At 37.5% G+C, this 13,401-nt stretch overlaps 1 protein-coding gene across 1 annotated transcript in view; it reads left to right on the forward strand.

The window, feature by feature from the left end:
* The window catches only part of LOC127419648 (V-set and transmembrane domain-containing protein 2-like protein), a 66,185-nt gene extending 60,099 nt beyond the window's left edge, over positions 1-6,086 (forward strand). Inside the window, exons 3-4 of the mRNA XM_051661219.1 lie at positions 941-985; positions 5,385-6,086. Of these exons, the coding sequence (XP_051517179.1) occupies positions 941-985; positions 5,385-5,717 (378 nt within the window). The 3' untranslated portion in view covers positions 5,718-6,086. The remainder of the gene's footprint in view (positions 1-940; positions 986-5,384) is intronic.
* The last annotated feature ends 7,315 nt before the right edge of the window (positions 6,087-13,401 follow it).

The following is a 13,401-nucleotide window of genomic DNA, read 5'->3' on the forward strand; positions in this document are numbered from 1 at the left end:
CATGTAAATGTGCTCATTGAGACACAGCTCAGCGACCAATGACACGTTTACACAGGAAAACAATTTAAAAACAGCCCGAACATTGGCTGTGAACGACCCCTAACACTTTAATTTGGAACACTTTCTCTAACATTTCTGTAATATGCACTGACATTTTTTATTTTTATTTACATAATCATGTACATCAGTTCAACGTGAATAAATTAAGTTACATCAACATATTTTGTCCTCTTGGTTAACCTTATTTATTCTGTCAGAAAACATAATTTGTTCACGTAATTTTAACACAATGGAATAAAGTTATTTTTAAATAACCCAATTAAGTAGCCTGAAAATGATTTTATGTGTCCCTAACATGATCAGTTTCCTCAGTTTTACTTAATATTTTTGGTATCACATTACTAATTTATGTTGTAAGGTTATACTAGTTAGCTAACTTTTAGCTAGCAATAGCATACATTAGCATGCTAAATGCTAAGTAGGTATTGCTCCTTGAGTAAAGCAACATACAGTATTTTGTTTGTGTATCCATCCTCAACCGAAGAAAAAGCTCCACTCTTCACCAGAATGGTAACTAGCGTAACAGAATCAGTTCCCAAAATAACAACATTAAATCTACCCTTTTCTCATCTTGCTCAAAAATCCATAAAATAACACTTCATTTGCCAAGCGTGCTGAGAACAACAAATCCCTCTTGCCCATGTTGTTGAACATACTTGATTGGTTCACATTCACCTTTCATAATGTAATCTAGTAGAGTGCACATTTTAGAGAATTACATTAATCAAAAACAAAGAAAACAAGTTTAGAAGAGAAACACAATTTTGTTGTGTATATCCCAAATAATATGATTTAGAAAATTGGATAACCTGCTTTTTACCATTTGTCAGTGTATAATATCCAATGTATCTGTCTAACAGTGTGACGTTTTTAATTCCAGGTGGTGCCCCAAAATGAGATGTTGAAGGACGCCACCAAAATCAGTGTAAGTGTGTGAATTTTGCAGTGTTCAGCTGTAATTTTCTCCTCATTTCCTTTGTGAATGTCTTTTTAATGTGTTTCATTGGCTCATGTGCGGCCGTTAGCATCTGCTGTCAGTAATGGCATGTCAAAATACATTGAGTGTCTTTGTGAGGGCAAATAATTGTAGCTTTCCAACATGACATCTTGGTTGGTTGAGCTAAAGGTGATATGTTAGCAACTCGCTCAGCTCTAGCTGGTTGTGTTGCTCCATGGTGTGTGTGCATGTGTGTGTGCAGCAATCAGTTTTGTGAGTAGCGTAAACTAACGGAGCAAAACGCCCCATGGCAACCACAACAAGAACCTCTTTATGTTCAAATGATAGAGCGTCAGAGAGCCGCTGTCCACACAAACTGAGACTGAGAGAGAGACAGAGTGACTTGTATTTTAGAGGTAGTCCGGTGTGCAGCCGATGTTAGCTGAATCTACTGTTAGCTGTTTGTATGTTCCTCTTAATGTGCTTTCAAGAGAACCCTATAGAACAGAATCAAACAGAATACAGTGGAACTCAATAGTTGATAAAACAATAGAACAAAAAGTACAGTAAAAAACAATAGAACAAAATATAATAGAACTGTATTCAGTACAACACAACAGAACATAATAGTAAAGAATACTGTAAAACATAATAGAACATAAGAAAGGAGTAATTTACGATGGACCGTTGAGTTATTGAAAAATAATGCACACCTCGAGGTGGTAAAGTGGCCACGATGCGAAGCAGGTATGCATTATTATTCAATAATTCAACTGGCCAGAGTCAATTATTCTGCTTCTACCACATTTAGACTGAAGGAAACGCGAAAACGATGACGTCATGCGCTCGCGTATTACGTGTTCAGTCTATTGGCATGCGCGCGAGACATTCAAACCTACAATGGCGGACTACAGGACTGTGCTTGTGCTGCTCAAGATTTTGAGTTTATTGACACTTCTCCAGCAAAGTGTAGATTTACTGCATCACTACTACGACCAGTGATCGCCATCTTCTTTGTTTGTATTCACCGCTCTGTGGAAGAATGCTTATGTGCGCAGGCACATAGTGTTTCTTTACAAAGTGACATCGCCAACTACTGGCCTGGCATGCACAATACAGCGTTTTTAGTCGTTTTCGTGGATCCGTGTGAACGGGGATCGTTTTGACAACGTTGTCGTCTGTATGCGAAACTTTTCAAAAATACAAAAGGAAAACCTTTTCCGTTTTTAGTACATCGTTGTTGTGTAAACGTACCCTAAGGGAGGAGAGATTGAAACTGCACCCTGATGATGCACGCTCTGTGCTGCAGCTAGATTATAACGTAACGGCTCGCGACGTATTGAATCATAATTGTACACATATTGTATGTGTTATGTTATCGTGAAGAAAATCTGCGATTTCAGGCGAAATCGGTGGTATCTTATTTTAAGGATTTTTACATAATTGTAAATGGGAAACAGACAAAAACTCTTGATAATAGGATTTAAAAAATTTTTTTTTACTGAATTAAACTTAATTTTTTTCCCTTGTAATTCAGTAAATGTCTTTAGAGGTATTTTTTAGTTAGTAAGCACGTTTAATACAACCTTTTAAGTCGGGGCACAGGCTGAATAATCGGTTAAGAGCTAATGATTAATCGTTGCAATAATCGACCGAATAGTATAATAATCGTTACAATAATCATCCGAATGGTCGAATAATCGTTCTAATAATCATTAGATTAGTCAATTATAAAAATAATCGTTAGTTGTTGCCCTACTTTGAAATAACTGAAGTTATTTGGCGAAGTGATATGGATCTGTGATGCAGTCAAGACCTGGAACTACTGGAACGAGTCCTGGAGCCGTGCGTGTGCAAAATAAACCTTAGAAAGTCTGTCAACCAATCAGAATCAAGCATTAAACAACCCCGTGGTATAAATATATACTGTATATGTGTGTTGGTGCATGTGTGTATGGTTGGGTGGTGGGTGGATAAATCAAAGCATCTCCTCTCTGCTGCTCCATAAAATATTCACAAGGACGTTTGCTTCCAGTCTAAATGCTGAAAGAGCTCTCGATCTGCAGCTGAAGAACACCGCAGTAATGAGGGTCCTCACAGAATCACGCTATCAGTCCCTGACATTTACCATAACCCACTCATCACAATGCTGTTGTTTTCAACTCGTTCATCTGTGTTAGAAACTCGCTTTTGCTTTTTTGTTTCATCAGTTATTTCCAAGTTCATTTTTGTATTGTATGACAACATTCAAGTGTTAAAGAGATAGCTCTCCCCAAAATGAATTTTCTTCCATTTTGATAACACTAACCCCTTATATAACAGCTTTGGAGAACCTGACTAGTATAATAGAATATTTGTTAGCTATGTAAAGTTGTGCAAACATCGGCAGTGAAAAAGTTACTGTTAGCATGTTTATTGGTTTGTGAATGTATGTTTATTTATCCATCTTTGTCCTCAGTCTGTTTCTCTGGCAGACGGCTTTATTGAGCGTCTGGGCTCGTGCTTGAAAGCCTCTGGGAATTCGTTCCGATTTAGAGAGAGATGTTGTTGTACTGTTTTTGTATTTCAGGTAGAGTGGTAGACAGAAGGTATAAATAAACAGAGAGAGAGACAGACAGCTGTTCAGTGAGCATGTCTCTCTGCCATTACAGACTGCTGGCTGTCACTGCATCTGCTGTTGCCTCTCACTGCCTCCACTAATGCCTTGCATTGCCTCCACTGCCCCTCACTGCTGCCTTTCACTCGACTGCATCTAATGTTGCATATCACAGCTTCCGCTACTGCCTCCACTGGCAAGTCAAGTAATTTATATTTGTATAGCGCTTTTCACAACACACATCGTTTCAAAGCAGCTTTACAGAAAATCATGTATCATTTGACATACAGAAGTCTCCATCAGGGAAACTTAGTCTATTAGAAACAGATAAAGAGCTGTGCATGCAGACTTCAACACTTAGTGCACAAAACACAATGACGTAATAATCAACAGATCATTTTTTTGATTATGAACGGGTAATTTTGAGTAGAAAATTAAGAAGTTACCAAACATAACAATATAATCAACAATAAAAACTGTGTAAATAAACTTGCAAACAGTGAAACCATGCATGCTGATTAATTAAGCCCAGTGCATGCTGGGAACACCAGCTTCGAAAAGTTTAGTCAAATGTACTTATTTTATTTACCAAATAAATTTTGTTAGTGTACATGTATTTGCTGTGTAATGATTTTGTAACGCTGCTTGTACTTACATAGTTTTAATGTTATTACTATAGTAATTAATAATAGTAACATGTAATTTGTGTAACACAGAGTGCAGCAGTCTTGTTCCAGTAAATAGTCCCATTCATCATCTTCATAGGTGAATCGTTTTTTTTACAATTACTTAAAAACCTTTAAAGACAGACCTACCGTGAGCTCTGAGGTTGTTAATCGATGGTGTATGCTTCTGCTGAAGCCATCAGTTCACGTTATTTCAACTTCATTAAAAAATATTTTTGAGTTTAATCGAGCAATGTATGATGTATGAGAGATAGATCGACCAATCAGAGAATCACGGCAAACAAAGTGCAGCAAAAGAGCTCTGCAGTGACTGCCCACTCCCATGACGCACTGTCTCCCTACACTTTCAAACTACTTATATATTTGTGTATATATCTTAATACTTTGCAATAAAATATATTGTTTCTATACTTGCTATCAACAGTTATAAATCATAGATATTAGATTACGTCATTCACAATGCTTCTTGTACTTTTTTTGCTTCAAATCAAAGTTTGTAATGTTGCGATTCACAACAGTTGGTTGGGAGTTGGTTGGTTTGGTTTATGGCTTACAACTCTAAGGGGGTGTGGTGTTGGGCTATTAATATTCATCCTTTCATGGTTTGTCATTTCCCGACATTTTCACTCATCATTTGTAAATGACTGTCGCAAACTTCATTGGCGTACTTTATCTGATTACATCATCCTGTCGCCTCAATTGCTGGTTCTCAGAGGCAGATAATGAGCCACACAGGGGCCCTTATGTTCTGTGCTTCAGGGGCCCATTTCAGCTCACAGGGCTTGAAAATAAGGTGAAGTTTAAAATGAAACAGTAACTGCAAATGCTCAGAGACTGTTCGTTGATAAGCTTAGAAGTGTATTTGATTTGAGATTGTATTTTACGAGTTCCACATCTTTATATTTCAAGGCTAGATAGTTATAGATCTGATGTAACTCAGTGCATATTTTGGCATACTGTACATTTCATAGCTACTTCCTCAGTTGGAGTCCATTTTAATTCAGCACACAAACTCAGTGCATGAGGCTCAATCATTACTTAATACACTGATCAAGTTTTAATGTCTTCTTAGAGATAACCGACTCTCATTTCCCACTTTCCGTAGGTGGTGAAGGTTGCCGGTAGCAACATCTCCCACAAGCTGCGTCTATCCAGTGTGAAGCCAACGGACGAGGGCACGTACGAATGCCGCGTCATCGATTTCAGCGACAGTAAACTGCGCCACCATCGCGTGCGGGCATACCTGCAGGTGGAGCAGGGCGAGGGGAACGCGGCTCCTCCGCCCCAGCAGGGGGCAACATCACAAGAGGAACTTCTGCCGTCCGAGCACCACAAGCACCAGCCAGTGCACCACGCCCACCACAAACCCGGCCGAGAGCTCAGGAAGAGGTCCGCTGATGATAGTACCACTGACTGCACAGAGAGCTGTGCACTTTAAGTTCCTCAGTTTAACCCTCAATTCCTCACGCCAAGAGCCCTAAATCTTAAAGAAATAGTTCACACAATAATTAAAACTCTGCTGTCGTTTACTCACCCTCATGCTGTTCCAAACCAGTATGACTTTCTTCCATGGAACACAAAAGGAGACATTTTGAAGAATGCTCACACTGCTCTTTTCCAAAGATATCGTATAGCTTCAGAAGACTAGGAATATAGCACACAAGACGTATGGACAACTTTTGTAATATTTTAATAGTTCTTTTTTAGTGCTTTTTTGTCCCTTATGGAGCTCAAAAAAAACATTTTCTGACGGAGTATATTTTGTCTCATTTTCCAGTAAAAAAAAAAAAAAAAAAAAATGGAATTTGGAAGCATAAACGTTACTAAATGTTGATTTCTCTGAAAACAAGACTTCTCAAGTACATTTATCTTGTTTTAAGAATGTTTAGATATTTCTACTGGAAAACAAGACAAAAATACTCAATAAGAAAATTAATTCTTGCAGTATAATTTCAAAATATTTGAAAAAAAAATAATATTTTGTGTTCCACAGAAGAAAGAAAGTTGTATATGTTTGGAACAACATGAGAGTGAATAAATGATTACAGAATTTTCTCTTTTGGGTGAACTTTTCCTTTAAAACAAGATGTATATTTCTGTATAAAAATAACAGTAGATGTCTGTTTAGAACAGCGAGTGCATGTCACAAATATTTCTAATGATATTTGCTACAGAGCAAACAACCAAATCGGACCGTTGAATTAAAGTCTTTGGTCATTCTTACAATCGGATTAATGTTTTTGATACAGTGTTTCTGTAGACAGATGGGTGACTCTCACAAAGAAATGTCCGGATTATATTTCACCCCCAAATTATCAGGAAAAAAATAGTAACATAATATAAAATTCAATAAAAAAAATTAAAATCAAAATGATAAAAGATACAGATATTTTTTGAAAATTAAATAATACATTGAAATAAAAAAAATGTATTTAAAATAAATAATATTAAATGAAAATAAATGTCACAATGCAAAAAAATTGAATGGTCCTTAAAATAATAATCAATAATCACAATAATCAAATAATTATTTTATTTATGTAATTTTTGTATTTCTTTTTAATTTCTTTTTTGGGTGAAATATGACCTGGACATTTCTTGACGGTTTTGTGAGAATCCTCCAGAGAGGACAAAAGTGAATGTTCAAAATATTATTCATCAGGTCTAAAAACCATTTACATGCTGTAGTTACTATCATTGTTTACATATAATGTTAAAGGCACCAGTCTGAGGGTTTTATTTGGACTGGTATCATTTAAGTGATTTCCTAGGTGCCACATTTTTCTGCCAGAATGTTCCATTAGGCTTTTGTCTCATCAATGGAGGGATAGTGCACACAATAATACGTTTTGTGATTTTATGCAGCTTTAAAAAAAATCACAGTATGTTTAATGGTATTAATGACAGCTTTGTTTCTGGTTTATTTGATTTTTATGGTTTGATTCAATAGTTTTTGTTTTTGGAAGTAATAACTGTGTACAGATTGTGTATATTACAGTAATCCTGCAGGAGACTGGTTTCACCCTCAATGTATGCCTTTATCAAATAAATAAAAACATTGATCATACATCTTTGTGTGCTATTAATACAGGAATTTCCTTGCTCATTTGAAATAAAGTTTGATGGACTTTGTAGATATCACAACCATTTATAATAATTAATTATTTAACATTTAGTATGCAGTTTACATATCAGGGACTATATCAATTTTGTCATGAAACTTCATTAATTTGCTTAAAAGGTGCTGTAAACGATTTTTGCCGTTTTGGAACCTCCACCAGACTAACCGTTGAATTAGCCACGCCCCTTTTTTCCAAAACCGCGCACTTCAAAGACACGCACGCACTAGAGTCCGTTGTGTTGGCGCAGAAGTATGATGGGTCCCCCTGAGCATTTTGCCGTCTGACCCTAAAGGCCTGTGTATACTTCGTTTGTCTGCGTTCCAGATCGGATCGCGCCCGGTCGACCGCGTTGCCTTTCAAAGTATACTCATTTAACCATGAGTGAATGCAAACGTGTTCGAGGCATGCACACTACAACTGCTTTGTGATATATACTTTTGGTGCAATCATAGGGTGGCGCGTGTGCTGACGATGGGCACAGACGAGGACTGTGTATGTCGAGAAAATCTGGGCCACGCGCATACAGTCCGCGCTGATGATGACATTTGCGTCACGCGTACTGTGCGTGGAGCGATCTGCAATGCGAACACCTGAGGTCTACTTTGAGCTTGAGCTTTTTGCGGGAGCAGGACACCACACACTTATACGAGCATATATGGGCTGTCCTGTAAACATGCACACTGGCTATGTTTCCATCCAAGTTACGAATTTAATTTATGCGAAAAAACAATAATATCGTAAAAACAGTGTGCGAATAAAGCCACGTTTCCATCCCATGTGTTCAAAAGAACAAAATCGTCACTTCTGGAGAAATTGTGGCCACTGTGACTCTTTTATTATATCGTCGTAGTTTATGTGCGTTTTTTATAGAATCAAACATGCATCCACCTCAAGCGAGCGCATACGTTATTTAAGCGCGTTTTGAAAATTGTATTCACTTCTTGGTGTTCCCATCCAGCAGTTTTTATGTGATATCCCAAAATGTGCATAAAAATAGCTGGATGGAAATCCAGCTAATGATTGACAAGCAGAAAGTCTTCTGATTGGCTAAACAAACGATCTGACCGCGGCCCAGCGGACATCTTTTACCCTGCTGTTCACTGAGCTGAGGGCTGTTACAGGGACAGGTGTGATATATGACACCTATTTCTGTGACAGGTAAAAAGGAAGTTTTTTTGCATGTCATTTCATAAAAAAATCACTTACAGCACCTTTAATCATTAATGACAAAATGTGCGTCTTTAGTATCATGCAGTTAAATGCATTCTTATTTATAGCCTCAGTCTCTTGTACCCTAAAGCTTAATTACATCACCAAAATTGATAGATTCATGGCAACACTCTCTACTTATGTTACTGAAAAGAATCAGACACCAACCCCTTCAAGGTAGCGTTTTTGTCTTGTGTTGTAACAAATGGCTTCTCCACCTTCCCGACCTCTAAAATCACCTTCATTCTTCATTATTACTTCTCTCCAGTTTTCTTTGTTATCCTAAATGGGAGTGAGTCCCTCAAACAATGCTCATGTCAAGCGGTTTGACTCCATAATGATGCTAGCATACTTATCAGAAGCGACCAAGAGGAAATTGCATTAGCCTCGTGAGCTGCATGGCCGCCATTGCCACTTGGGCCCGGTGAATAATAACGCCTCTGTCAGCGTTGACAGCAGGATAAATAGCGAAGTATAGTGTCGAGAACACGCCAGCATGCTAACACAAAGCATATGAGGCAGCTTTAATTCGATTCTCATGGGTCGGCACATTTATTACACTGTCAGAGATGAACCCGGGGACCACACGAGACTGAACAGCAGCTCGGAACCAACAGGTCTGGGCAGCGTTTCCCAAAAGCATCCCAAGCTTAAGTTGATCGTAGAGATCATTGGCGCCAATGGTTTCTACGATCTACTTAGGCTTACGATGCTTTTGGGAAACGCTGCCCAGAACTGCATATCTAGGCCGCAAACCTCCCGGGCTTCAACTCTGGAAGTCATAATTACGATGTGATTAGTGAGGGGGTTTGGGGGGTCTGAGCCCTTGGCTTTAATCTCAGACGAAGTCAAAATTAAATTGGGAGAGGCTGAATGTATTCTTTTTACATTTAAGTAGCCCTATACAGGGCTGCCCTGTGAACACGCACAATATGACTGACAGGCAGAAAGACTTCTGATTGGCTAAACAAACAATCTGACCGTTGCCCACAGACATCTTTTACCCCGATGTTTACCAAGCCTACAGCTGTTAAAGAGACCCGTGTGACATGACATGTCATTTCATTAAAAAAAAAAAAAATCTCAACCTCAGCCCTGATAGCACACGTAACTCTCACTGTTCATACATGTAAAAAGATGGATATTTTTGACATGTTAACTGACAAATATAAAAGTTATTAATTAATATGCTATTTTGTTTTTAGAAATATTAAAATGTAGAAATTCTTTGAAATGTCAAAATATGCATTAACTACAGCAAAACCAGTGTGATACATGTAAAGACATCTTTTTTTTTATCAACATTTCTGTGAAATTGTATGTTAATATAACAGTGTAAAATGTATATAAACATCTAATGTGAGAATTATTAGTAATTTGAATGTATTTCCTGTTACTCATAACTGCTCAGTACAACTTGGGTGGTCAAAAATTATGAAACCGACATATTCTTTTTCAACTAAACCATCAAAACAACTGTACAACTCAAATATATATTAATACTTCTTTACTATGTTTTTAAGCACAATCTGTTCTATTTACTTGCATGAACTGCCGAATGTTGATGTGTGAGTATGCTGTAAGCTGGTTCAGCATCAGGCGGCTGGAGAGTAAAATGTGGACAATTTCCTCTTTCAAGCCCAATTTAGACTGATGTGTGCATGAACTTTTACTCTCACCACCATCATGTGAGAGTGTGTGAGAGAGTATGGGAAGTGTATATAAGAAAAAAATCTAATTCATAGATGTACAAAGAAATCTACATAATATCATGTGTAAAGCCACAACTGATGGCGGGGTCAAAATTGACCCGCGAACACAAAAGGTGTAAAAGGTTTTTTAAATGGTTATATCTCTTAAAGATTTTTATTTAAAAATATGAAAAATAATTATTATGTGTATTTTGATTGTTTTGACAAAGTCCCAAAGTTTGGTTCCCGTACTAAAAACGATGTGGTATTTAAAAATTATTATACACCTCTCCAGGGTCAAAAATGACCCGAATGCAAAAGGAGGGTTAAAGTCATTGAATAATTCTGAATGAAATCCATAGTTTTCCCACTTTTATTACAGGGTTGAGGAGTAACGGAAGATATGTAATGCTGTTACGTGTTTAAAATACAAAACATAAGTAACTGTATTCCACTACAGTTACAATTTAAATAATTTGTAATTAGAATACAGTTACTTTCAAAAAGTATTTTGATTACTGTAGACATTACTTTGCATTTTATTGTCATTTGTTTCATTTAATATTTAGTCCTTTCAGATGGAAAACATTAATACATATAAATGATGTGATCCAAAGTGCATTTGAACAGCGGTGAAACACTTTCTTATGATGTGTTACATTCATACGAGCAGACAGAGGGCGCTTGAAAAGATGTATCCGACGCCATTGAAGAACTTTCCCTTGGGAGCTTAATAGAGAGAATCCACATATGATCAGAAATAGATGTCGTAAGTTTAAAGCAGCGAAAATAATTAATCTTGTGTAAATTGATGTGTGAAAATGTAGCTTTATACCATGCAAAAATAGTATTTCTAGCTAGGGTTTGACCGATTATCGAAGATTTTAATCACCTTTCAACTTTTTTCTAGAAGTGCAAATAAACTATTGTCTTAGTTAATATGAGGTTGTGGAAACAAGTATAATAATAATATATTGTATATGTATATATTATATAGCTATACAAGATCATAAAATGTTGTTTAAAAAAGTTAGACGAAGAAAGTGTCACACAGCAGGACACTGATGGCAATGCTTAAAATTTCATGTCAATTACTCACATAACTATGTGTAAATGTTTCTTTAAAATAATGAAAACAAAGTTGGCCAGAATATGTACATATATCAATATAAACAAATATAAATATATGTAAAACAAAATAAACATACCTCTTAAATTGTAGAACTTTGAAGACATTTTGCAGATTAATTGCTCATATTTTATGCAAGTTTGTTGCATCTTTATATCTGCAGTGTTTTAATTCCTTCCCTAGATTATTCTTGAGAAAAAGTGAAATTTTACAAGCTTTTATATGCGCCGTTTTTGCTATACTTTAAACAAAGTAAGCCTCAAAGACTCAAATAGCCACAAAGTAATATTTTTCATGACTTATTTTCTGCATTTTTATCAGGCATGAGCATTATTCAGCAAGCCGCACTTCAGCTCCCTGCGGTATGAATAAATTATGCAAATGATTGTGTACTGCTCATAGCTTTACTGTTTGCAGATTTTATATACACTGCTGTTATTGTATTTGTTGTAACTTGCAGTTATTTGTCATTTTGTGATTTTCAGAGACAGTGGCGGCCTGTGCATTTTAAGTCTAGGCCTTCAGTGCGATTCATGCCATTAAGAAAACATAGTTTCACAATGAATAAAACACCGTATGCCTATCATACAATAATGTGGCAGTCAACTAATAATACCAATTGACCACGCATGGAGCCCAGGGTGGCTGCCTGTATCGCTTATTAGTTCCAGCAGGTGCTAACAGGGACCTGCTAACCAGCCAATTCCTGACCCCTTGGTACTTGCGCAGCAATGGGCCGGCCCAAATTACCCAGCAGCCCACCGGGAAAACGCCCAGTGCTCCCGACAGCCAGTCCGCCCCTGAGCAGCAATATAGATGATACCGGCACCTTTCGCTAAAATACACTGTAGAAAATGAAGCAGAAACAATCTTCATGTGTCAGATATCCGACAGTTCAGCTAAGCAAGGTTTGTGACAGGACATATTGTGTTTCCAGAGAGCCTTCAGACGAGAAACTTTTTTTTTTCAGTCTAAAATTAGCTGTATTAATCAACATGTTTCGAGCCTATTGACAATAAACAGATTTTTGTTGACATTTTGTGAAAATTAATCGGAGATAACATCATCTCTGGCATGGATGGCAAGAAAGGCAACCAGAACTTTGAAATTAGGAGTTCTCTGCTTATGAAGAAAAACATTTCCATTATTTGATAGTCAGCCCATTTATACTTGACTATGTCTATATCTATATTATCTATTTAAACTGCGCCATTTAGATGTACATTTTTTGTTTGTTTTTGGTAGATTTTTATTTTAAGGAAAATATGAAAGTGGTTAATTAATACGTTTACATACATTTTCTCTCAGTGGTTATCTTTCCTATGTATAGTAAATAAGCAGTAGAAGATCCCCCATAGTCCACTACTTTGATTGTCTTTGGGCTACAATGTCCTCATTCTTGCACTGCACTGAAATAACTAATATTGGCATTAAATTCATGCTGTTAGCCAGAGGGGAACTGGACCCCACAGTGAGCCTGGTTTCTCCCAAGGTTATTTTTCTCCATTAACCAACGTCTTATGGAGTGTAGATGTGTGCGTTTACCTGGGGAAGAGACGGCACCAGGATGCACTGTGGGAAGACGACAAGCCGGTGGAGGAAGTGTGATGCTCTGGGCAATGTTCTGCTGGGAAACCCTGGATCCGGCCATTCATGTGGACGTCAATGTGACACGTGCCACCAACCTTAGCATCGCTGCAGACCATGTACACCCCTTCATACCAGTGGTATTCTCTGATGGCAGTGGCCTCTTTCAGCAGGATAATGCGCCCTGCCACACTGCACACATTGTTCAGGAATGGTTTGAGGAATATGATGAAGAGTTTAAGGTGTTGCCCTGGCCTCCAAATTCCCCAAATCTGTGCTGGACCTACAAGTCCGATCCATGGTGGCTCCACCTCGCAACTTACAGGACTTGAAGGATCTGCTGCTAATGTCTTGGTGCCAAATATCACAGGACACCTTCAGGGG

Source organism: Myxocyprinus asiaticus, chromosome 29, assembly GCF_019703515.2.
Source record: "Myxocyprinus asiaticus isolate MX2 ecotype Aquarium Trade chromosome 29, UBuf_Myxa_2, whole genome shotgun sequence".
In the NCBI taxonomy this organism is placed as follows: domain Eukaryota; kingdom Metazoa; phylum Chordata; class Actinopteri; order Cypriniformes; family Catostomidae; genus Myxocyprinus; species Myxocyprinus asiaticus.